The 25,338-nt window shown below is 46.0% G+C and overlaps 1 protein-coding gene across 4 annotated transcripts in view; it reads left to right on the forward strand.

Moving 5' to 3' along the window:
* Positions 1–24,355, forward strand: part of SNX9 (sorting nexin 9) — a 128,115-nt gene extending 103,760 nt beyond the window's left edge. For all 4 annotated transcript variants that reach the window (XM_089777304.1, XM_089777305.1, XM_075924521.2 and 1 more), the window contains exons 14-18: positions 4,359–4,435; positions 5,765–5,854; positions 12,821–12,935; positions 14,898–14,989; positions 22,584–24,355. In XM_089777304.1, the coding sequence (XP_089633430.1) occupies positions 4,359–4,435; positions 5,765–5,854; positions 12,821–12,935; positions 14,898–14,989; positions 22,584–22,631 (422 nt within the window). In that variant the 3' untranslated portion in view covers positions 22,632–24,355. The remainder of the gene's footprint in view (positions 1–4,358; positions 4,436–5,764; positions 5,855–12,820; positions 12,936–14,897; positions 14,990–22,583) is intronic.
* The last annotated feature ends 983 nt before the right edge of the window (positions 24,356–25,338 follow it).

The following is a 25,338-nucleotide window of genomic DNA, read 5'->3' on the forward strand; positions in this document are numbered from 1 at the left end:
CAAACTCCGCCCCAACAGCTCCCATTAGTCAGGAATTGACCCAACCCTCCTCAATTTATCACCCCCTCCTGTATTCTAAACCCCTAACTTTTGTCCCCATCCTAAAGCCTAGGAGTTCCCACAAAATCTAATAGCCCCAGACTCCTAGAAGAGTTAATCTGGTCATGCACCTGACCTATACCCCTCTATTATTTGTACAACTTCCAGTTCACTGATCAACCAGGGGTAAACACATTGGACAAGGAACAGCCCACTCCAGCATTATACACAAGTTCAAAATCTGGGTGTGATATGGCTAGCTTGTGGGCAGGGCTGTATTTAAGTAATAACATCCCTTAGTCTGAAAATCACACAGACTAAAGTCTTAGTTCTCCCTCAGGCAGATTCACCGTTAATTCACCTTTTGCCAGTTGAGCACCCCAGCCATATTTTTTTTTCACATTGCATACAAAAACATGTAATGAGGAGCAGAAAAACAAAGGCAATGGGAGGTTCACAAAGCAGCTTTGAGAGAATAAAACTATTTTCCTAAGGCCCCACCTGTAAAGGGAACAACCAAATATTTGGCATTGCAGCTCCTTATACTGTTATGTTTAAAAGAAGCACCTGGGATCTTTTTCAGGGAGAGAAGGTAACATGCCACATTTATTGAACCTACATAGATCGATCAATATTTTATCCTATGCATATGATACATTACACTCATGCACTCATACACACAGGCACACTCCGTCTTGTTGTTACCAATAGTTGCTCCCCCTAACTACACTGGCCAGGTGAGTTAGATGGGGGGAGGGGTGGAGCCTGGCTTCTGCCGATCCGGATCGATGCTCCAATGTTGACAAGACAAAAACCTAGGGTCCCTCTGCAAGATGCCTCATATATATCCCTCTCATGCAGCCAGTTAGTCATCACCTCGCCTTTTTTAATGCTGTTTCAAAGAGGGTCCTTCAGGCACTTGCTGCTTGACTTCCAAGGCCATCTATATGCCGAATCTTCTTTTCAATGAGCTCACTTCACAACTCTCTTAGGGTATGTCTACACTACCCTGCTAGTTCGAGCTAGTGGGGTAATGTAGGCATACCGCACTTGCAAATGAAGCCCGGGATTTGAATTTCCCGGGCTTCATTTGCATAAATTGGGCGCCGCCATTTTTAAATCCCTGCTCATTCGAACCCCGTGCCGCGCGACTACACGCGGCACGAACTAGGCTTCCTAGTCCGAACTACCGTTACTCCTCGTGGAATGGACTAGGAAGCCTAGTCCGAACTACCTAGTTCGTGCCGCGTGTAGCCGCGCGGCACGGGGTTCGAACAAGCAGGGATTTAAAAATGGCGGCGCCCAGTTTATGCAAATGAAGCCCAGGAAATTCAAACCCCGGGCTTCATTTGCAAGTGCGGTATGCCTACATTACCACCTTAGTTCGAACTAGGAGGGTAGTGTAGACATACCCTTATTGTCTTTGGATCTGGCTCCCAGCCCCTCTCTACCCTTGCAATTGCAGCTGTAGGTACTCCCCTTTCAAGGCTTCTCCATTCACATTTCATTCATTTCAACAGGACAATCCATGAAAGGGGAGAGATCTATTCTCCTAGAAAGACATTTTTCTTTACCTTAACTGTTCCTAAGACTTATGCATAAAGGGCTGGATACAAAGTTTTTATGGAAAAGACTGGATACAAGGTTTCTCTTAATACAAGGGATTCTATAAGAAAACTTAACATAAAGATATATTTAAAAGGACAAGATAGATAAGGACTTACAAAATTTCTCTTTAATACAAAGTTATGAGAATGATACATGGTTATATGGAAATTTTACAGAGATTTATCCACAATACTTTCCCACCAACTTCAGCTACAAATTCTTGTTTGTAGTTGGCCCTAATCATGTGGTCCAGCCCCCAATTTGGCTTCAATGTCTTGGAGAGAGATTTTTTTATATAAACCAACTCCCTGTGATAAGGGATTAAAAACCTGCCTGTTAATCTGATATTTATTCTGTTGGAATAAACCAGCATATCTAATTTAATGAAGATTAGGCTTTTTAACATTACTTTTTCTACTTCCTGTCTTTGGGTGCCTTGAGGATCTCCGTGCTTTCCTCTGAGCTGAGCTTTTCCTCTATCACTGAATGCTGTGCTGGCCTTCACACTTGTCACGCATTTGTTTAATTTTGCAAGAGAAATAAACACTTCCTACTCTCTTGCATTTGTGCTTTTCTATCATTGGAAGAATCGTGTGAACCGGTTTGGTTGGAGTTGAGGCAAAACCCTTTGTCCAATACTGATATGGATGCCTCCGCTGGGCATAGCCTGTGGAACCCCCCTTTTCTGACACCATCTGTACCTTACCATCTTCCACACCCTAAGTTCCCTCTAAAATGCTGGGTAGGAATGTCTATCACCACCCTGTTATTTATACTCTACTCCACTCTCCCCAACTCCAAACCATGAAGGATCTTCGGGTGCATTATAGCTGGGAGAGAAGAAAGTTAGGGGCAGTCCTTCATAACTGCCATCTAATCAGAAGCACACACCCCTCTTATTAAGATAGGAAGGGGAAACAATGGCATCATGAAAAGCCAGTATACTTGCAATTTCCCCTGCATGTCCTCCTCCTCCCCATTAGAAGAACAATCCAGAACAGCCTAACTTCCTTTTCTAATTCAACCAGTGCACATCATTTTGTTTCAAATATAGCCCAGGAGTAAGTTGCCTAAATAGTAGTTTGTCTAATGTTCAGAAAGATTCACAATTCCACAATCTCATAGGGAGAAATTAGGAACTTGTGCTCCTTGAAAAATGTCCTTGTAGTTCAAGCCTCTGAAGAAATCTCCTTTGAATTACATATCTTGTGGTCTTTTATTGTGAAGACCTCTGCATTCAGTGCTCTTCTTCCAAAATTCCAGGCAGGCAGCAAATAGCATGGTTTAAAATTTTTAGAAAGTTGGAGAAGGAGACCATTTTTTTTCCAAACACTGTTCTTATCAAAACCCAGAAATTCAGATATTACTCTACTTCTGCAGCTCATAGCAGTGCACTTCTAGAGAGCTCTCCAGGTTCTAAAATCAGGCTAATAAAATAATCAGCACTGTCTGTTTGCTACTTTGTCTTCAATTTCCTCTCCTCCTTTAGGACATACCCTGACTTTAATATCTCTCCCTCTTCCCAACACTGATGAGCTCTCACAGGTGAGGAAAAAGTAGTTGCTAAATTTCAAATTTAGTTCTCGTTAGTAAAAATTATGACTTCTAAATTAGTTTTCTGTTGCATCTGTCAGCCTTGCCAATGCATATAGTACAGGTTGAACCTCTCTGGTCTGGCAACATCCGTGGTCTGGTATGACCATGGCTGTTGCTGGACCAGAGAGATCTGGCTTTGGGCTGCAGAGTGCTGGTGGTCCTGGGACTGGGTGTGGAGCTCCAGCAGCCCAGGGAAGAAGAGCCCTGATGGCCTGCAGCTGGCCATGGAGCCCCAGTGGCCCTGGGGCTGGCCTAGGAGCTGGGAGCCCCAGTGCCCCTGGGGCTGGCCTAGGAGCTGGGAGCCCCAGTGCCCAGGGCAGGGAAGCCTGTCTGAGGGGCTGACCTCCCGTGGTCCAGGAATCTCCCTCCTTCAGGACTGGTCAGGTCCCCAGGGTGCCAGACCAGCAAGGTCCAACCTGTATTTGGCTGGGTTTTTTTTTTTTTTTTTTTTTTAAAGCCCCAGTTTCTGGAGGCATGCAATTGTCAGAATCTCAACCTTCATTTTAAAATCAAATGTCCAGTCCTCATAGATAAAGAGCAAAACTATATGGCAAGAAGAAATAACCCAAAATGTACTTTTGAAATCTTACGATTTCAGTGGGCGTGACTCATGACTTGTGAATGCTTGGGGATGGTGATACTGCTAGTTTGACCATCAAAGATAATTTATTTGTTCATGGAGACGAAAAGATATTTAAAAAAAAAAAACTCTTCAGATAGTATCTTGATTTTAATCAAATGTCTTCACATGTTCTTCCCCTGCTCTGGTAGGCTTATCTTACCCTCTGACAATCCCTATCCTTCGTTACAAGTGCCATAGTTAAATCTTTTTTTTTAAAAAGGAATTCTGTTAACTTGTACAAGTTGAATGCCTGAATATTTAAGCATGCCTTTCTATCACACTGGTAACTTAAAGGTCATCCCTTCGCTAATGATACCACTGTACCAGAGTTTAACAGCATTGGCTCCCTTTCTCTTCTGTAATTTTTTGTAAATGTATAGTAACTACACATTACACCGGCTTTCCTTACTCAAAAACAGCTTGATTTTATATTTGTTCAGCAGCTGTATTTGTGACTTTATAACTCCACTTGAATTTGAAATATGTATTTTAGGAGAATCTGATCTCAATGAAGCAATAACGGAAGCCGGAAAAACATATGAAGAAATTGCTAGTCTCGTGGCAGAACAGGTATAAAAACTAATAGAATATAGAATGCAAGTCAGTCCAATACACATTCCATGACCACATACAATGGGATTTGATCACTTTTCCCTTCTGTTTGGATTTTTACAGGATTACTTAATACGTTTTACATCCATAAGAAATCAGTATTTTTTTAACCACTTTTTAAAATTGCTTTCTAATTTAAGTGTTCTAATAACTTACATTATGAATTATTTCTTTTCTGTCAACTCAGAGAATTTTGCTAGATCTGGGCCTTTAAGAGATCAATTTGATCATCACAACAACTGATTAAATGCTGAGTTTTTTGTGTTAGGCTATGCTGTCTATTCTAGGTCTCCCACTGGTACTAATACCATTAGGCAATGATGGAAAATATCTCAAACAATCTTAGTATGGATAGTGGCCTCTCGTGTGATGGTTTCTCACATATTCCATTAGGTTTAAATTTAAATTGCCTAATTTAAAAATATATTCTGAATCTACATCAGTGTTCAGGCTGTAAATTTGGCTTTGTTTAGGACCTGTTATCTGTGATGTAGCTAGTGATTAGTCTCCAGAGTCCAAATCCATTGTTACGTTAGAAAGTGATTTGTGTTTTTAAAGAGAGTTCTGTTTTTTTTTAAGATTATAACTGGTTGAGTACCTTTGAGTAACTGGAGGTGGGTCTGCATTCTCTGAAGTCCCTGAACTTCTGTTCCCTAATGCATCCAATTATTTTTAATATACAAAGATGATCTTCACTACCTTTTACATGTATTCCAGCTAAATATTGGACATGAAAGTGTTTTTCAAAATCCATACATTTATTCTAGCCTTTATTTAGAACTAGCAATTTTTACATGTCAGCAAACAAACTTAAAATCTTTCTTCTCGTGTTTATAATTACATTGAACCTCCTTACTCCCGCCATCCTGGGAAACAAGGTTTGCCGATTAAAGATTTTGCTGGACTAGGGAAGGAGTGAGGGAGGTGGGGGTAGGGCGCTTACCCATGGCTCTGAACCACTATGGGAGTGTTGGGGGGGGGGGGGGGGGAGAGGAAGAACCTCCAGCAGACCATGTCACTGCACTGCCATTCCCCTAGCTAGGCAGGAGGAGGAGCGGCAGTGCACAGAGCCACTTTCCCCCTCCACCTGCTAGGATAGGTACCAAGAGTGTTTCTGAAATAGGGACCCCCAGAGTATGGACGTTATTGTGTTCCTTTTTTTTAATTTTGCCTCTGGATTTTCTTTGGCCTTATAGAGCTGTATTTAATAGGTATAATTTTCTGTTAAATTCTGACCTAAAGAAACATGCTTGCTATATTAACTAATTGCTGAATTCTCTTTATTAGCCAAAGAAAGATCTCCATTTTCTGATGGAAACGAATCATGAATACAAGGGATTTCTTGGTTGCTTCCCTGACATTATAGGAGCTCACAAGGTAACTTTTTTTTGGAGTGTGCGTGGGAAAGGATGGGAGAGTAGTTTGCAGGCTGGATGAACTTTTGGCATAGTAGGGAGTAAAAAGGGAGGGGTGTGCATGTGTAAAATCAATACTTTACCTATCCTGCACTCAGATACTCAATTTGCCCATACTTTAATGTCATTGTTGCTAGAAACTTGCATGAAGACATCAATAGAATCTTTGTAAATGAGGAATTCTCAGTGGGAGGAGATTTTTAAAGGCCTTTTAATACTATTTTTAACATTAATGTTCATGAAATCTCTAGTTCTTCTTCGAGTGGTTGCTCATGTCCATACGAAGTAGGTGTGCGCACCGCGTGCACCGCGTCTTCCGGAGCGTTTTCCCTAGCAGTACCCGTAGCGCCGGCAGGGCGCCCCCTGGAGTGGTGCCGCCATGGCGGGGCATAAGTACCCCTGCCGGCTCTGCCCCACCTCTTTTCCTTCTTACCGCAGTGACGGTCGTTGGAGCATCTCTATCTTTCTTAGCCTTCTAGTTAGTTAATGGTTCCCGTTCTCACATTGCTTTGTAAATAGTTCTTGTAGTTAGTTAGGTTTTTTATTTTGTTCCTTCCCCGTTGGGGGTAAGGAATTTCAGGGCTGCAAGGCTTCAAAACGTGCGCTGACTGTAGGAAGTTTATGCCCGGGGTGACCCACACGACATTTGTCTTCAGTACTTGGGTGAGGCACATCTGGCTATTGCCTGTAAGATCCGCAAGTCCTTTAAGCCCTGTACCAGAAAAGAAGGGGTTTCCCGCCTGAAGCTTCTCCTCACGGAGACAGTGCTTCAACCGGTGCCGCCGGAACAGCCTGCGGTGCGCAGTGCACCGGCTTCCACGCGGGAGGCTCCTCACCGGCACTGTGCGTTGGCGTCGAGGTCTCGGCACCGGTCTCACTGTCCTCAGACTAAGAGAGTGAAGAAATCCCGGGGAGGGTCCCCTTCGAAGAAGGCAACTTCAGCTGGGCACCACACCGTGGGCTCACCGGTGCGCGTATCGCCCCCACCGCACCGTCGGCACCAAGGAGGCCTCGATAGTCCTGGTCGCCTGCCTCCACACCATCCGTCCACGCCGGATACGTTCCAGGCAGTGCAGGACCTTATTAGCCTCACGACCTCCCCTCCATCCTTGGTTGACTCGGAAGGGTCGAGGTCGCCATTGTTGGAGGCTCGGCTGGCTACGGCTTCGCCCCAGCATGGCCCAGGTCGGCATGCTAAAGTGGCTTATGCATCGGGACCACCCCATATGGGGTCAGTACCAATCGCTACTGCGGCACCCTTCTCAACGCCCAACCGTCATTCTCAGGGAGCTTCCAGCCATGTGCGAACTTCGCTGCAGTTGAGCTCCTTGCCAGCTCCCCACGTGGCGGTGCCGGTGCCGTATCTGAGTAGCCATGTGGCGTCCACTCAGACATCTCTCTCCTCCATGGAGGTCACCCAGGAGCTGGCGTCCGTCTTTGTGCCTTCATCTGCACCGGCATTGATGCAGTGGTCTCAACAGGCACCGGGCCTGGGTACCCCGGTGCTGCAACTGCCAGCCGCAACTCAACCTGCACCGAGCCTGAGCACCCCAGTGCCGCAGCTGCTGGCGACTCAACCGGCACCGGGCCTGAGCACCCCAGTGCCGCAGATGCTGGTGACTTATCAGGCACCGGGCCTGGGCACCCGGTGCCACAGCTGGCGATGTCGCAATCTGTACCAAGTCTGGGCTCGCCGGTACCACAACTGGGTGCCGTAGAACCCTTGGCACCAGGTCGGGGTCCCCCGGTGCCGCAGATCGCTTGGCCCCACCATACTCATGTGGGTAAGCCAGAGTCCATGGCAAGGTTTGCCCCGCACTCTTCCTCGGTTCCACCATGGCTGGAGTCCGATTACTCTTCAGACTTGGATGCTGTCTCCGTCTGTTCGGGCTCTTCGGGAGCATCCTCGGCCCATAGGTCCAGGTCTAGGCATAGGAGGGACTACACTCAACAAACGTGGCCTCTGCACCCGCAGTGGCCTTTCTGGACCCCCTGGGCCTACCATCAGTGGCAAGGTCAGCTGCCTCCTTCTCTGGGGTCGGGGACTTCAGGGCACTGATCCCAACCGTCGGTGTGCCTGTCCCGGGCTCCTCCCTCCCCTCTTCGGGCGCTGCAACCCAATCCAGCGGCACCGCAATCATCGGCACCGGAGGTGGACCCATCGGGAGCGCAAGTCGCCCAGACGGCACCGCAGTTGGCGACAACTGTTCCTGTGCCAGTGCAGGAGTCCTCGTCGTCTCCGGACAAGGCACTAGCAGACCCTGCACCGAGTCTGCCGTTAATGGATCCCGCACGCACCAGGACCTCCTCTGCCGCATGGCTTCCAACCTGGCCGTTACGGTGGAGCCTGTCATCGAGGACACGGATCCAATGGTGGACATCCTCACTGAAGATATGCCTACGCGATTGGCCTTACCTCTGAACAAAATGGTGTCAAAGATTAGCGATGCCCTGTGGCAAATGCTGGCAACCTTGACCCCTATCTTAAAAGGGGCCGAGAGGCATTATTACGTCCCAAACTCGGGGCATGAATACCTTTATTCACTATCTATCCCCGGGTCCTTGGTCGTACAAGCCGCGGCCCAAAAGGAAAGACTCCCTCAGCCTGGTCCTTCCCCAAAGGCAAGGGAACCTAAGCGGCTGGACCTGTTGGGCCGTAAGGTTTATGCAACAGGAGCGCTGCAACTCCGCATCGCGAACCAGCAGGCGGTGCTAAGCAGGTATGCTTTTAACACCTGGCAGGCCGTCAAAGTTCCAAGACAGACTCCCTGTGGAGGACCGTCAGGAGTTTGCGGTGGTTGCCTCGGAGGGTAAAGTCATCATGCGGACCACTCTCCAGGTGGCTCTGGACACCGTGGACTCAGCAGCCCGCACGATGGTGACTGGTGTCGTTATGCGTCGGGGGGCATGGCTCCACGTCTCGGGAATTCCCCCGGATGTGCAGCATATGATACAGGACTTGCCTTTTGAGGGCAAAGCTCTGTTCTCGGAGCACACTGTCTCTAGGCTCCGTACCCTAAAGGACACAAGGTCTACCTTGAAGTCCTTGGGCATTCACGCGCCGGCTCCACAGCGTGACAGCTGCCCTATAGCCAGCAGGGGAGGGTGTAGCCCCAGGTCCCTCGTGGGGATTACTGGAGGCGCCGCTCCCGGGCCTCCGGTGGAGGTTCCGGGGCGGCCGTGCACCCTCAGGGCGCTAGGGGTCGACAGCATCGCCCAGAACTGATGCCCAGCGGGGAGGTCCTCACGGTCCTTCCCATCAGGGCAAGTCCCAGTTTTGACGCCCTGTTCGAGAGTCCCGTACCAATCTCCCGCCCTGGCCCCCCGTTTGGGGCCAGGCTATCCCTTTTTGCCCAGGCATGGGCCATAATAACATCAGATGCCTGGGTTCTGAACATAGTGAATGGAGGCTATTTTATCCCGTTCCTAAGTCCGCCGCCCTCAAAACTCCCTTCTCCGTCCCTAGTAAGGGACACTCCTCACGAACACATCTTGTGTCAGGAGGTTTCTGCGCTCCTTGAAAAAGAAGCAACAGAGGAGGTTCCTCCGCATCTGCGAGGAAGGGGATTTTACTCCCATTATTTTGTTGTCCCCAAGCCGAAGGGAGGGGTCCGCCCCATCTTGGACCCTCAAGATTTAAACAAGGCAGTCATAAAACAAAGTTCAGAATGGTGACCTTGGCATCGGTCATCCCAGTGCTACAATTCGGAGACTGGTACGCAACTCTCGACCTCAAGGACGCGTACTTCCACGTGGCAATCAGTCCCAGCCACAGGAGGTACCTCAGGTTTATGGTGGCCCAATCCCATTTTCAGTTTACGGTGCTCCCTTTTGGCTTATGTACGGCACCGAGGGTGTTCACGAAATGCATGGCGGTGGTTGCTGCATATCTCCGCAAACAAGGCGTGCATGTGTTCCCGTACCTCGACAATTGGCTGATCCGAGGTCGCTCGTATGGGCAGGTAGAAGCTCACGTGGCACTCACAAGAGCCCTCTTCCTAAGGTTGGGACTCATGATAAATGTCGAAGTCATCCCTGACTCCCTCCCAACAGATAGAATTCGTGGGAGCCCTCCTGGATTTGAGGGTGGCAAGGGCGTTCCTGCCCAAGAGCAGGTTCCTCTCCATAGTGGAGCTGATCTCGGGGTTAGCCCAGTCCCCTATCACGACCCCTCGGGTCTGCTCCAGGCTCCTGGGACATATGGCGGTGTGTACGTTCACGGTCCGCTATGCCAGATTGAGGATGAGACCCCTGCAGGCGTGGTAGGCGAGGGTCTTCAGCCAGTCCAGGGGTCTTTGGGACTCAATAATTACGGTGCCCACAGAAATTCTAGACTCTCTCCTATGGTGGACCCAGGAAACTGTGATATGCAGCAGGGTTCCTTTCAATGCCCCACCTTTAAATGCTGGTCACCGTTGTGTCTGACCTGGGCTGGGGAGCACACCTGGGGCGGCACAGGACTCAGGGCCTTTGGTCCCCCTCCGAGCGAGCCCTGCACATAAACATCCGGAAATTGCGGGCGGTGAGGAGAGCCTGCGAAGCCTTCCTGCCAAGGCTCTCCCACCGCTTCATCCTGGTTCATATGGACAACACAGCAGCGTTTTTTTATCTCAACAAGCAGGGTGGGGCGCGATCACCTCCCCTCTGCAAAGAGGCCCTGCTACTTTGGCACCTGTGCGTCACGCACGGTATCACACATCAAGCGGAGTACCTCCCAGGGTGCAAAAACCTGCTAGCGGACACGCTGAGCAGATCCTTTGGAGCCCACGAGTGGACCCTCAAGGACTCGGCTCTCCACCAGGTTTTCCGCAGATGGGGTTATCCCCGCCTAGACCTGTTCACCTCGGTAAGCAATGCCAAGTGCAGGAACTACTGTTCCCTGCTGGGGCTGGGGAAATATTCCCTGGGGGATGCCTTGACGACTGTGTGGCCAGAGGGCATCCTCTATGCCTTTCCCCCGTTTCCCCTAATTTCCAGGGTATTGACCAGGCGAGGACTTTTCAGTCCTCGATCATTCTCATAGCCCCCAGGTGGCCCAGATAGTTCTGGTTCCCCATACTAGTGGACATGCTTGTCCAGGACCCAATAGCACTCCCTCTAGTCCGGGATCTGCTAACTCAACTCTGGGACAAGGGGATCATGGTTCACCCGGATCTCCGATCTCTCCACCTAACGGCATGGTTTATCCGTGGTTGAACCAACCTGAAAGAGAATGTTCCCAAGAGGTTCAGATGGTTCTCCTCAGTAGCAGGAAACCCTCTACTAGACGGTCGTATGCTACCAAGTGGCGGCGCTTCTCGTCTTGGGCATCCCGGAGAGGAGTACACCCGTCCTCGGCTCCTAGTCCAACTATTCTTGACTACCTTTTCCAGCTTCGGTCCTATCTTTTTCTTCTATCAAAGTCCATGTGGCATCTCTCTCCGCCTTCCACGTTGGTATGGCAGGAGTTTCCCTTTTTTCTAACCCGGTGGTTAAAAGGTTTCTTACTGGCCTGGAAAAACTGTACCCCTCGGTGAGGGCCCCGCTTCCCGCCTGGGACCTTAACGTGGTCCTCCACAGGCTTATGCTACCTCCCTTTGAACCGCTGGCCACGTGTTCCCTGCAGCACCTTTCATTGAAGGTTGCTTTCATCGTGGCCATTACGTCAGCTCGAAGGGTGTCAGAACTAAGGGTGCTAACTGTAGACCCGCCCTACCTTGTTTTTTCCCATAACAATGTAAGGTTAAGGCCTCATCCAGCCTTCCTCCAGAAGGTGGTTTCACCTTTTCACCTGTCCCAGGAGATTTATCTCCTGTTTTTTTTCCCCAAAGTCTCACGCCTCCTCTAAGGAGCTGGTGCTTCACTCCCTGGATGCCAAGCGAGCGCTGGCGTTCTACATTGATAGGATCAAGCCGATCAAGCCGTTCCGTAAATCACAACAATTGTTTATTGCATTTGGGGACAGGGTGAAAGGGTCGCCTATTTCCACACAAAGGCTATCAAGATGGGTGGTGCAATGCATCACGGAATGTTATCAACTGACTGGTAAAACCCCACCCAGGGTGAAGGCACACTCTACCAGGTCGCAGGCGTCCTCGGTAGCCTTTGGTGCCCAGGTACCAATTGCAGAAATTTGCAGGGCAGCCACTTGGTCTTCCCTTCACACATTTGCAACACACTATGCGCTACCTCAGCAGGCCAGGGAGGATGCAAGGGTGGGCTCTGCAGTCCTCGAATCTGTGATGTAAATATGTAAATTTATATCCGGTTATCTTTGTTATTAATTGGTGCCTTGTCAGTGTTGCATTGTTCAAATAAATCCGTTTATTGTTCACCTTTCTTCATGACTCTGGTGGTATGACTGCTCCGACCCTTCCTTCGTGGGGTTAGCTTGGTAGTCACCTACTTCGAATGGACATGAGCAACCACTCGAAGAAGAAAAGAACGGTTACTTATTAGTAACTGTTGTTCTTCGAGATGTGGTGTTCATGTCCATTCGACTCCCACCCTACCTCCCCTTCGTCGGAGTGTCCGGCAAGAAGGAACTGAGGTGGGGCAGCGCCAGCAGGGGTACTTATGCTCCGCCATGGCGGCGCCACTCCAGGGGGCGCCCTGCCAGCGCTACGGGTACCGCTAGGGAAAACGCTCTGGAAGATGCGGTGTGCACGCCTTCTTCGAATGGACGTGAGCAACACATCTCTAAGAACAACAGTTACAGGTAAGTAACCATTCTTTTTTTCATCAGCATTGATGCTGATGTCTTCTGCTTTTTCTTACCTACTGGTATAATCAAAAGATAACTAAAATAAACAACACATTTTGAGGGGAAAATACTGAAAGACAAAATCAAATTTTGTACACCTCTTGCTATGTGTGTTGTTCTTCTAAGCTTATTTGCTAATCTTTATTTGATTGCTGTTTTGATCATCCTGCATTTTGGCCCTAACAGGGAGCAATAGAAAAAGTGAAGGAAAGTGATAAATTAGTTGCAACCAGTAAAATAACACCACAGGAGAAGCAGAACATGGTGAAGCGTGTAGGCACCATGGCTTATGCATTACAAGGTAAAACAAACTTGAAGTTAAATGATAATGTCTCAATTTGAAAGATGAGTTCAGATTATTTTTTTTTTTAAAGGCTAACTCTGTGCTGCACTAGTAATAAGACTACTTAGTTCTTATGTAGCACTTTTCATCCATAGAGCTCAATGAGTTTTCTAAAGTAGGTCGGTATTATTCCATTTTACAGTTAGGTAAACTGAGCCACAAAGGAACAGTGGCTTACCCAAGGTTATGAGCAGGTCACTGACAGCCAGGAGTAGGATCCAGGCCTCTTGTGTGCCAGTCCAATGCTCTAGCCACTAGACAATGCTGCCTCCCAAGAAGAATTGCTATTAAAATTTGCTTTCCACCTGTATTTGCTGTTGAATATTCAAATCTGACAAAAAGCAAATGTTGTTTTACTACATACAAAAATACTTGTTTTTTTTAATAGCCAAAATTTTAGAGTTGGTTAAAATACATTTTTCTTTCAAAGTACAGGAGTGAGTAGTAGGAGTCCTTTATTGGGGGAGAGCTGTACTCTGAACAATTACCATTCCAAAAAAATTTAAGTTGTTAATGATATTCTTCTTCTGTAACTGAACATAGAATCAGAAGATGATTTGATGCAGCCATTTTAATTTAGAAGAACTAATTAATTTGTGAACTGGACATGTTAACTCTTGATGGGAAGTTAGAAACAAACTCTGTCAAGCACAGAGGTGGGCAAAGGGGCCCCCACGGACTGGATCTGGCCCGCCAAGCAGGTGGATCTGGCTTGCGGATGCCCTGCCACTCCCCCGTCCCCAGGCCAATCAGAGCCTGGGGGGCAGAAGGGGCATGGAAAGTCTCACTCTCTGCACCTGTCCTGCAAGCACCATGATTGGTGCAGATTGGTTTGAGAGCAAGGGAGTGTGCAAAGTCTCCTCCTGCCCTGCAATGGGCACATGGTGTTTAGAGTAAAAGTCCTGTTCATTCCTTGCAGGGTAGGGACAGGGAGTGCATGAGGTGGTCTCCATTTTTTTTTTTTTTTTTTTTTTTTTTAAAGTGTGATCATTCTTCAGGAACTTGGCTATTTTTGCCCACAATTGTCTGGCTTATTAGCCTCGAATAACGCTGTTTCATTGCAGCAGATGAAGGGATATTGAAAACGTATTTAACTTGGAAAAAGAGTTAAATACAAAATACATTAAGGCCATGATTCAGGCAAACGTTTAACTATGTGCCCAACATTAAACATGTGCACTAGTGCTTGTCTGAATCAGGATTTAAAACTAATGAAGGTCGTTAATTGCTTCTTAAGGGTAGATTTTATGTTGTGTTCTGTATAATTACTTCCATACCTATTCACTAGCCCGACTGCTAAATTCTATTGTTCTTTCAGAATCTGCAAGTTAAATAGGCAGTCTGGGTCAGTATTTGAATAAGAGACCAAGATGTTTCAATGAGCGTTGTTGAAGATGTAATAAGTCATGTTCTTCTGTCATTCCATACTGAGCCAATGTCTTAATACAGTATTGGGTGACTGCTGCTGACAGCGCTGTCTTTGCACTAATTAATAAAAATTACTATTCATAATGTAATGTCATTGCTAAATTCCAATTTAGGTTTTCTTATTTTGCCTACAGTTTTTAGATAGGATACAATATCATTTTTACCTCATTTAGTAAATTATGTTGCTGTGTGCTATTTTGTACTTGCTGATTAACATCAAAGGTGGCTGCATTTCATTAGTGATCTGATCTGTATTGTGTGACTTGATTTGTTTGTACAGTAATTTAAGTTCTATGGAGGAAAGACACTATGAAAGTGCAGAGTGGAAGTATAGAATGCCAAAGTTAATTGCACTAACTGGGTTTGGCACTGAATTTGGTATTTAAAAACAAGACTGCACTCCTAGTCAACACAGTAACTAATCTGAACTAATGAAACCGCTCTTGTAAATGAGCACTTTTCTAAATTAATTTGTATCCTGTTGGATTACAGCTGAGATGAATCACTTCCACAGTAACCGGATTTATGACTACAATAACGTGATCCGCCTGTACCTGGAACAGCAGGCACAGTTTTATGAAACGGTAAGCTGCAGCCTTTCGTTGCCCTTTACTAGTGCATGCTGTGAGGCCACTTATTTTGTTTGCCCAAAACGCTAGTTGTATATTAGTCATTTTGTGTGCACATCTCTGTAAAAGCAATTGTTAGTATATTGCACTCAAACTTCTTTAAAAGAACATTATTAAAGCTGCTAATTCAAGCACTAGAAATTAGGGAATGCTTGTGCTCCCTTAATGAGCAGTTCTTTTCTATTTTATTTTCTCTTTATTGTTTAATATGGGACCACATGCCTTATTTACTGCATGCTCTTCAAACCATGCTCTTAAGACAGACTTATTACTTGCCTCTCAGACTTTTTTTTTGTGCTCAACTGAAGTCACTGGGAGCAATGCTTTGAACATATCAAGTACTTCATAATGCTAACTACTCTAAAAAATCAAGTCCAAGGCATTTGAAATGTAAAATTAAAGTGGCTACTTTTGACCATCTCTCTGTGCCTCATTTTTCCATTTGTAAATGGGAATAATACCCCTTACTAGTGTGCAGTAAATAAGGCCTAGAAATACACATTGACCAACAAGGAAAAAACAAAATATTGAATAGTTGCTCATTCAGTGAGCATCATCAGTCCAATATACTGAATGAGGCACTGTCCTGTGGAAAAAATGTGCAATAATGTAATCAAATGCTACCATGAACAAAATGTCTCACTAAGTTTGCACTGGCGACCTTAATTCTGGTTTGAGTGTTTGACTTGGCATACATGATGTTCTCTTTAATGTCAGAGTTCCTGTGCATAACTTCTTAGGATTTTTCAAAAAGCAAACTGATAAAAACAGATTTATTATTGACACCCCAATGGTTCATCAGTAGGATAGGAGCCTTTTATAGTCACAGCACAAACTGTTGCCATTCAAACTATTGGAGTAACTAATAGCAATAATAAATTGTCATTTTCTGTGGAGACGAACACTAAAAGGTGATGAAAAACACACTTTGCCAGTGGGTTTCATGGATGTTTACTGACAGCAGAATCAAGAAACCTGGGTTTCTCTTCAGACTCTGGAGGGGAGTGTGTTTTGGTGGAAACACTTATCTACCTGTTTTGTACTCTTCGTTCCTTGTTTCAGTCCCGTTCTTCTTGCCTATTTAGTCAGTCTCCATTCCTCAGGCTTCTTTTTGCAGGCCCGTTCTCCTGTCTTCCCAGTCTCCTGCCCAAACGTCTTCATCCAATCTTTGGGCCCCACTCTTCAGGTTTCCAATCAGTTTTTCCTCTTAATTTTTTTCCATCCATTGGTGAAATAAACTATGTGCTCCGTGGCATATGCAGGTGTGCACCACCAGTAGAAACATGTGCAGCAGTTGCCCAGATGCTCAGTTTACAAGGAACACTGCTCCCAATTGCACTCAGCCTTCTCCCAAGCTCCTGATCAAATTTGTCTACTGCCTGCCCATTTCCTTCATTTGAGTCTATTGACCCAGCTACTGCAGCTGCACCCTATCTGTCTGTCAGATCTGTCTTCTGTTCCCAGTTCTCCTCTTCTGCCTATTGTTTTCCAGTCTTAGTCTTCCATTTCCTAATTGATTTTAAAGACCTTTCCCCCACCTGCTGCCAACTGGTTCCTAGCTTTGCCTCCCATTTCTACAACATTTCTCTTTCGCTTTCCATCCCCCTGTCAGTTTCTTTCCTCCTCTCCAGTCCAGTCTTCCCAGAATCCTTGTCCTAAACCTGTGATCACCAACCCGTCGATCACTATCGACCAGTCAATTGCGAGGCATTCAGGGTTCCCCCTCCGTTTTCCCCCCACCCCAAGAAGCCCCACTACCTACCTCCAGCGACAACGGAGGTAGTGCTGGCTTCCTGTGGGGTGGATGGAAGTCCTGCAGCTGCGTGCCACTTCTGGTGGGGGTTCTGGAAGTGCGCTGGCTGCTCCCCTCCCCCAGGTCTGTGGCATGCCAGGAACTTGTGGGGAGGAAAGGGGGAAGTCCCCAGAGGTGCACGCCGGGGCTTCCTGCTCCTACAGAGCAAGGGAGTCATCCCTGGAGGAGGCGAGCGCTGGGGCTTCCCTCCTCTGGGGGCAGAGGTGGGAGGAGTCCTGGGAGGAGGCGGGTGCGGGGGATTCCCTGTCCCCAGCAACAGCCCGTCCCCTGTTCCCACTGGCACCCTGTCCCCTGCTGCAGAACCCTGTCCCCTTCCCCAGTACCCACTGGCACCCTTCCCTAGTAACATGTCTCCTGCTCCCACCAGCACAGATGGGGCCACGTTAGTAAGGCTTGGGGCGGGGGGGTTGGAGGAGTTATTTTTTTGCATCTCATTTGTGTGACCTCCAACTGACTTTTTGGTGGGTCAGTGACCCCTGACTCAAAACAGGCTCCCTGCCCTTCTCCTAAATAAAGACAATGCAGAAACTTTTTGTGTTTGACATAGTATTTTATTTAAAAATGAAGCCTGGCCAACAAGCCCCCAATTGGGGCCAAGCCCCCATCTGGCCACAGCATCATAACACTCCTGCACCACCACCCCCCTAGACCCTAGATCTGAGCCTATCATACACTTGAGCCCCTCACATACCCCAACCCAAATTCTTGCACCCTCGCGTCCACAAGCCTGTGGCTTGCTTAGTACCCCAACCCTCCATCTGATCCCAACACTCCCCAGCCTGGAGCTCCCTCCCGGAGCTAGCATCCCCTTCTCCACCTCCTCTTGCATCTAGATTTCCTCCCAGAGCTTGCACCTCTCACCCCTTCCCACACCCAAATCCCTCATTCCCACCCCAGAGCCCACACCACCTGTCTCAAGCCAGTGAGGGTACGCCTAGACTGCAGGAGTTTTTCCAGGATTCCAGAGAGATCCCAGAAAAACTCTTCCGCATCCAGGGACGCATTTGTTCTTCCACTTTTTTTTAGTGGAAGAGCAAACATGCTCTTTCAGTAACCCCCGTATTCCTCATTCCATGAGGAATAAGGGGGCTTCTGAAAGAAGGGGTTTTTCTGACACTTGGTCCAGTCTAGACAGGCCAAATGTTGGAAAAACCTTTTCCTACAGAAGAATCGGCCGGGGGGGGGGGGGGGGGGAGAAAGGGGCCAGTATAGAGTGTATAAGGGCTGGGGGATAGCAAGTGATGGAAAGGAGGAAAAAAGAGAGGGCAGGCTTCAAGGAAGGGGTGGAGTCTTGGGGGAAGGATGGGGTGGTAGATCTTGGCTTGTTCTGACATTTAAAACGTGATCTTGGGAGTAAAAAGGTTGGAGACCACTGTCCTAAACAATTACTGCCCTACTTTCACTCCCCCACAGTCTAGCTTTTGCCCCCTCTGCATTCAAATCAAGCCACTTTCTCCTATGTGGTGTTTCGGTGCCTGTAAGGATGTTATTGGGAGCACAGAAGAGAGAGACAGACTCTGGTCTGTTCCGGTGTCTGGACAGGAGGAGCAGCCATTACAGGGAAAATCTGGCTTTGCCCTTATCTCTGGAGCATTTTCAGTTGCCCTGTGAGTATAGTGTATGCAGAGTCTGGGCAGCACTAGAAGATAGGAAGAGGATTAAGGATTAACAGCCAAAGAGTGGGCATGTTTGAACTGTGACTTTTCAAAGGCATACAGTTTGGTCAAATACGGGTGAATTTTCATGGTAACAGAAGAAGTCCATTCCTGATACATAAGACCAAGCACTACTTAATTTCAAGTCTTTGTATCAAAGCATGAGCTCTTTAAAAGAAAAAGTTACTCGAACTTTTAACGTGTGCATAATGATGTAATTTTCCGTTGGCTTGTTCTCAGAAATCCAAAAGGGTAACAAGTTGCTGTAATATGCAAGCTCATATATGGCTTAGAGTAAACCAGGTCAAGCCTTGTAGAGCTCTTTGTTACACTTAGACGTCTTTGACCTCTTAACAGTCAAGCAGTATAGAGGTACAGTTCCTTCATTTAGGGTACATCTAGACTACATCCCTCTGTCAAAAGAGGGATGTAAATTAGACACGTGGAAATTCCCCTGGGAGCAGTGGGACAGCCAGCAGCAGAGTCAAGGCAGACCCCAACTCCGACCCCCCACCCTACCTGCAAAAGCACCTGGCATGCACCTCACCCCCATCCACAACAAGCCCCAACTACACAGGCCACAGCGCTCCACCACTGATCAATGGGAGCTGCAGGAGCCGCATCTGCAGGCAAGGACAGAGCATGGAGACCCCCTGCGCTGACCCTCTCAGGGGCTGCAGGGACATGAGGTTTACAGGATCTTTTGAAAAAGGTTTCTATTTTTTTAAAGAACCTTGTCTAGACTGCGGTTTTATTTTCAAAATAGCTCTTTTTCAAAAGAGCGCCATGACGCGATTATGCAAATGAAGCACGGGAAATTCAAATCCTGGCTTCATTTGCAATTTCGAAGTGTCTAATTTACATCCCTCTGTCGAAAGAGGGATGTAGTCTAGACACATCCTTAGAAATATTTTATTCCTGAGGAAATTCTGCACCAAAAAGTTAAATTCTGCACACCTATATTTTAAAGTTCTGCAAATTTTGTCAAAATAACATTACAGGCAGTCTCCGACTTACGCAGATCCGACTTACGTCGGATCCACACTTACGAACGGGGCTTTCTTGCCCCGGAGCTCGCAGGCAGCGGTTCCGCCACCTCGACCTCCAGGGCGAGAGAAGCTGCTTCTGGTGCCCCTGGTCTGCTGGGGACCGTCTCCAGCAGACCAGAGACACAGGGAGCAAAGCCGCAGCGGCGGCAGGGTCCTGCGCCTCTGAGGCTTTGCCAGAGCAAAGCCTCAGAGGCACGGCACCCCGCTGCCGCTGCGGCTTTGCTCCCTGTGTCCCTGGTCTGCTGGGGGGGGCGCAGCTAGTGTGCCCCCCCCCCAGCAGACCAGGCTTTTGTTGTGGACCCTGGGGCAGAGCAGCTGGGGCGCTGCCGGTTGGTCCCGCAGCGCCGCTCTGGGCACTACTGGACCAACCCAGCAGCACCCCAGCTGCTCTGCCCCAGGCGTCACCAAGTCAGCCGCTGCTGAAACTGACCAGCGCTGACTACAGGAAGCCCGAGGCAGAGTTGCTCTGCCCCAGGCTTCCTGGAATCAGCCGCTGATCAGTTTCAGCAGCAGCTGACTTGGGGATGCTTGGGGTTCTTAAGTTGAATCTGTCTGTAAGTCAGAACTGGCGTCCAGATTCAGCAGCGGCTGAATCTGGATGCCAGTTCCGACTTACATACAGATTCAACTTAAGAACAAACCTACAGTCCCTATCTTGTACGTAACCCGGGGACTGCCTGTACTTAATCATGCCAGTTTCAATTATTTAGTTGTTTATTTCAAAATACTTGTCATCAAGAATATATGTTTATAACAATACAGACACACAAACAAATTCCTCCAGTAGAGAATTAATACCTAGGACAACCGAGTTCTTATTTCTTTGCCTCCTCCTCCATCCAGCCCAAATACCTGCATCTGCACCCCTCCCCCCATGCCTTCTAAGCCCACCTTTGTGGTTCCCCACCAGAAACATTAGCCTCCTCCCTCCCAGAGCCCACCTGTCCCTCCCCATCCCAAACACCAGTTCCCCTACTGCCCAGGGATCCAGAAGGAGAAACAGCCTGCTTTTGGGTTCTAGGCTTGTGTGGAGTTTTATGTGCACTGCCATCTCCTTTCCTTAGGATATGTGGGGAACTCAGCTGCTAGGAATGCTCCAATCCCCCCACTGTGCCCTGCAGAGTCTTGCATGTGTGATCTACACTCTGCTGACCCAGCAGCCCCTAGTAGTGGCCAGTAGCACAACCCATTTCTATGGGGGAAAGGAAATTATGGATAAACATTAATTTCTGCAGAATTCCCCCAGAAGAAGTGTTTATTCCTTTCTCTCAGAATTCAAACAGATAAGAGGAGTCTACCTGCGCCCCTCCTCTTCATGGGACTGTTGGGGGTGGTACAAGTTACAGTCTTTGTTCTTTTGATATTTCACAGTGATACATTTGGTGTCAGTGGGCTTTGTTGGTGGGCAGGACCTAACTCATTCTGTTTCTACATTACCATTTTATGATTTATACAATTAGAGGATTACAATGCAAACACTCAATATAACCTTAACATCTGTAGCATATTATAAGATTAATACACGCAGCATGCTAAAACAATTTAATAAAACACACACTAAACACGTTCTTATAAATGTAATACATATTTTAATGACACTAACAGTTGAGTAAGACTGGTTTCTGGCTGTGCATTTGTCATTTTTCAGTTAGGGCTAGGGGCATTGGCATGAGCTCGTATCTGGTCTGCTAGCATCATACCCACCAAAATGAAAGTGCTTTCAAACTAAAATGTAAAAAACGAAGTGTTTTGCAAATCATTACAAGTGACTGTTAAGATCTCAGACAAATGTCTTAAAGTGGATCTGAGGCCAAAGTACAGATCCAAATATCCGTAAACAGGAAGTGGTAGGAATCTAATCTCCCCATAAATCAACAATAAGGAATAGTATTTGTGGGATAAGCACTAGGACCACAGTATAGGGTTGGATTTTTAGGGGATTTCTAACACAATTCTTTTGTGGTTGTGTGCATGTGTGTTGTACTGGAATGGAAAATGACATGCCTACAATAAGGAAAAGTAGATTAAAAGAAATATTACTACTTTACTGTGGTTCCCAGTAGCTGTATAACTTTAACAAGTTGAGAGATGGTTCTGTTATGCAGTTTTACCCTTAATCTGAAACTCCAAGACCTACTTCAGACATGCTTATTTTGGAGTGTTTTTTTTAAAGATGTAATTTACATTTTGAGGCACCAGAGGATGTGGCTTAGAGGCAGGCTTACTTTAATTTATACACTTAATTCCCTTTTCTTGCTGCTCTTGCTCCAGTTCTCTCTCAATCTTTCACAGTGTTACTGTGGATGGGACCCTGAGTGAGTTTTATCTGGTTTACCATACTACTTCTCAACACACTCCCCCAGCATGTAAGTTCTGAAATGAGTCTCCTATGTTCAGATGCCCCTCTAAATTTATACCAAAATATTTGTGGTTAAAGCCACACTTAAAATCTGATAAATTAAATTTTAGCTTTAAAAGAATGTGAGCTGTTGAGATAATGAAATATGAAATCTTTTACCCCCTTGGGTGAGCAGAAACAGTTGCTATTAAGTGGATCTATAAGCTTTTGAAATGTTTGCCTCACTGCAGCTGCTATTAGACATGTCAAAAGTGTTGCACCAGTTTGTGCTAATTAGCAACTCGGGGGTCTCAGCAGAAAAACACGGAATGGTTTTAAGAATTACCGAAGCTTTTGCCACTGAAATGTCCCTCTAGGTCGTGGTTGAGGCACATTAGTACAACAGTGTAGGAACCTTGCACCGGCACGGCCCAATTTGTATGTGTTAATAGCTAGATGAACTGAGAGTCCAAAGCTGTCAATCAGATATCTTTCAGGAACACTAAATACACAGAATCATTAAGGAGGGGTAGGAAAGCACTATATCTTCCAGTCTGTTTCTTGAAGTCGAATGTTTAATATTTGAGGAATGAATCAACTGAAATTTTCTCTGCAGAGTTCTAAGATGAGCATGAAAACTGAGTAATTTAAATATGCAAAATAGTCATGATCATGTATTCTGCTTTTGTTCCAGATTGCACAAAAGCTAAGGCAGGCACTTGGCCGTTTTCCGGTGATGTAGGAATAAACTGGGATGGATAATGAAGAACAACTTCAAAGTGCTTTTCTGATTTGGAGGCAATGCGAATAGAAAGCTAGCCTTTGCCATCCAAGAAACCAAAAAAAAAAAAAAAACACCACACCAAAAGGAAAAAAATCTGAACTGCAAAAAATAGTGAAAATAATTTGATGTTTACTTACGCCTAAATGCATCAATTATTTAGGTATTATTTATCTTGAACGCCCTTCCTCCATACCTATGTTTTAAACAAAAGCTGTCTCTTGTGGGAAAATGCTGTCAAGTGTAGAGATTGAAATTGTCAAACTAGTCTGCATTGCCATGGATTTACAAACAGATTCAAGATTTATCAAATTCTTCCAGTTTACACTTAACCAGGGTGAAATGATTATTTTTTCATTTAAAAAAAGTGAAAACCAGAAAAAGGTGGGGGTTTTATATTTTTTATTTTCCTTATATGCCATTCAACCTTTTGTTGGTGTTCTTTTCAGCAGCTATGTAAAGTTCACGTATGTTTCAGTTGCAAACGCAAGATAATCTTTAAAGATTGCTTTGTTCAGTGACCATTTTCCTCTGTATGGTTGCGCTTTCTAACATGTACTCCTAGCACACAATCTCCATAACATGATAGCTGGCAAATTGTTCATTTTTTCCATAATTGCCTAATAGTCTGTTCTTGTGGAACAACGTCTCAGAACTTTTATGTGTTGGGCTCTCCCTCCCTTTCTGGCCATGCACTGTGCAAAGAAAAGACATTAACCAAGGAAATAGCCATTCCAGGAAACTGGAAAAATATTCTCACACCAGCAGTCTGACCACATTAAATATTATGCAGTGCTGGGCTACCTACCTTTAATAGGGTACTCAGTGCTGTTCCTTTATAGGAGTCAGAGTATATGCAGAGCTGGCCCCTCCAGTCACTTCTGACCCTATGTGGCAGGAATCCCAAAATTACCACCCAACTCAGGTTTTCATATAGTAGCACAACATGCTATTGACTCCCATTCAGCTTAAACAAAAAATAATCCACAAACACTGAAAGGAAAGAAGTAATTTCTAGTGCAAACTGAAGCGTGACCTCTGAGGTATTGAATAAAATCCAGGATGTGTGGCAAATAATTTATTTAAAATAATATTGTAGCTGCAAATAAGATATGGTGTTCACAACACATGAATGGCACAGTTATTGTCTTTACTAGTGAAGTGCCACTAAATGACTAGACTTTAGGAAAATTTCTCATAATTACCATCCAGTATTTCATTTAATGCCACAAGCAAGCCTGGATGCCAAACTGCAGCTTTTGCTAAAATCTTCCCTCATATATAAACAACTTAAGGAATAATTTATTTCACTCACAAAGCCATGCTAAATGACGGGTACATTCTGTTGGTTCTATTGTTGCCTTACTCTGTTGTGCAATGCTGAATTTTTTTGTCCTAATATTTTTACAGTAAGAAGAAAAATCTGGATTTGCCTGAATAACCTGAAACAAAAAATCACTAAGCCTGAGTCCAGATGTTATTTAGTAGCACAGGTTTTGTTCATATTTTATAAATATTTTGTTTTCCCTTTAGTTATTTTCTTCCAAATTCCATACAGCAGTGTTTGATACAGTCATTTAAATATATGTACAAAATGTAAAGAATGTGTATAAATGTTTTGCACCAAATGTAAGGTCTTGCCTTCATGTAGAAGCAGCTTATAAAATAAATCATTATGACATGTACAGTAGATTCTGAAAGCACTTTTTCAAGCCAACTTTTTTCAGCCTTTGTATATATACTTTTCTGTAATGAAAATTTTTGTAACTGGTTCTTAGCTGGAGGACATTTTTCTTTACCAAGATTTGAGCTGTCCCTGATGCACTAAATTGCAGCTTCTGTCTTTTACTGGACAGATGGTTTGGGAATTAAGCATAATGTGTGCATTTCCAGTGTGAGGAAGCTATTTCTGCAATAGCCATGTCAGACATATGAAACTATTTGAAACAAATCTGTTTTAAGTTCTCAAAAATAAATTCCTTAGACATATATCCCCATAAAAGTATGTAGCAGGAGCGGTAAACCTTTTTTGGGGTAGAAAAATCAGTCGGAGGCCCCACATAAGTGAAAAGAAAGAAACCATGGGGTAGCCCGTGGATGTAGGCAACCAATGATGATGTCACACCATTGAGGGCTATGGAGGTGGGGGCACTGATCGCGCATTCCGCCTATGGCGCCAGTTGCTGGCAGCTGTCCTCAAGCCGCTCCTGAAGAAACCCCTTACAACCATGGCTTCCAACTGACATATTAAAAACAAAACAAAACAAAAACCACAAACTTGCTTCACTCCCTCCTCGCACTTAAGCCCTCCACAGTGGGGGAAGGGGAACACTGAGGCTCAGAACTTCCCCCAAGGGCAAGATTAAATGTAAGTTAAATGGGAGTGAGGGTGAGATGGCATTAATTTGGGTGGGGGTCTGGAGCTACCAGATTTTATGGGGCCAAAACTTGGATCAGTGTTGGAAAGGGGCTGCTGGTTGAGGCAAGAGGGCGGGTGCAGTGCAGAAGGGGAGTGAGGGTTCTGACTCCATTTGCAGGTTCTGGGATGGAGAATGAGGCATTTAGGGGACAGGGGGTTCCCAGGCTGCAGTCAAGAGACATGGAGCGTGGAGAAGAAATTCAGGACAGGAAGTTGCAGTATGGGCATGGGGTCTGGACAGGAATTTGG

The sequence above is a fragment of the Pelodiscus sinensis genome, chromosome 3 (genome assembly GCF_052426305.1).
Source record: "Pelodiscus sinensis isolate ZL-2025 chromosome 3, ASM5242630v1, whole genome shotgun sequence".
NCBI lineage: Eukaryota > Metazoa > Chordata > Testudines > Trionychidae > Pelodiscus > Pelodiscus sinensis.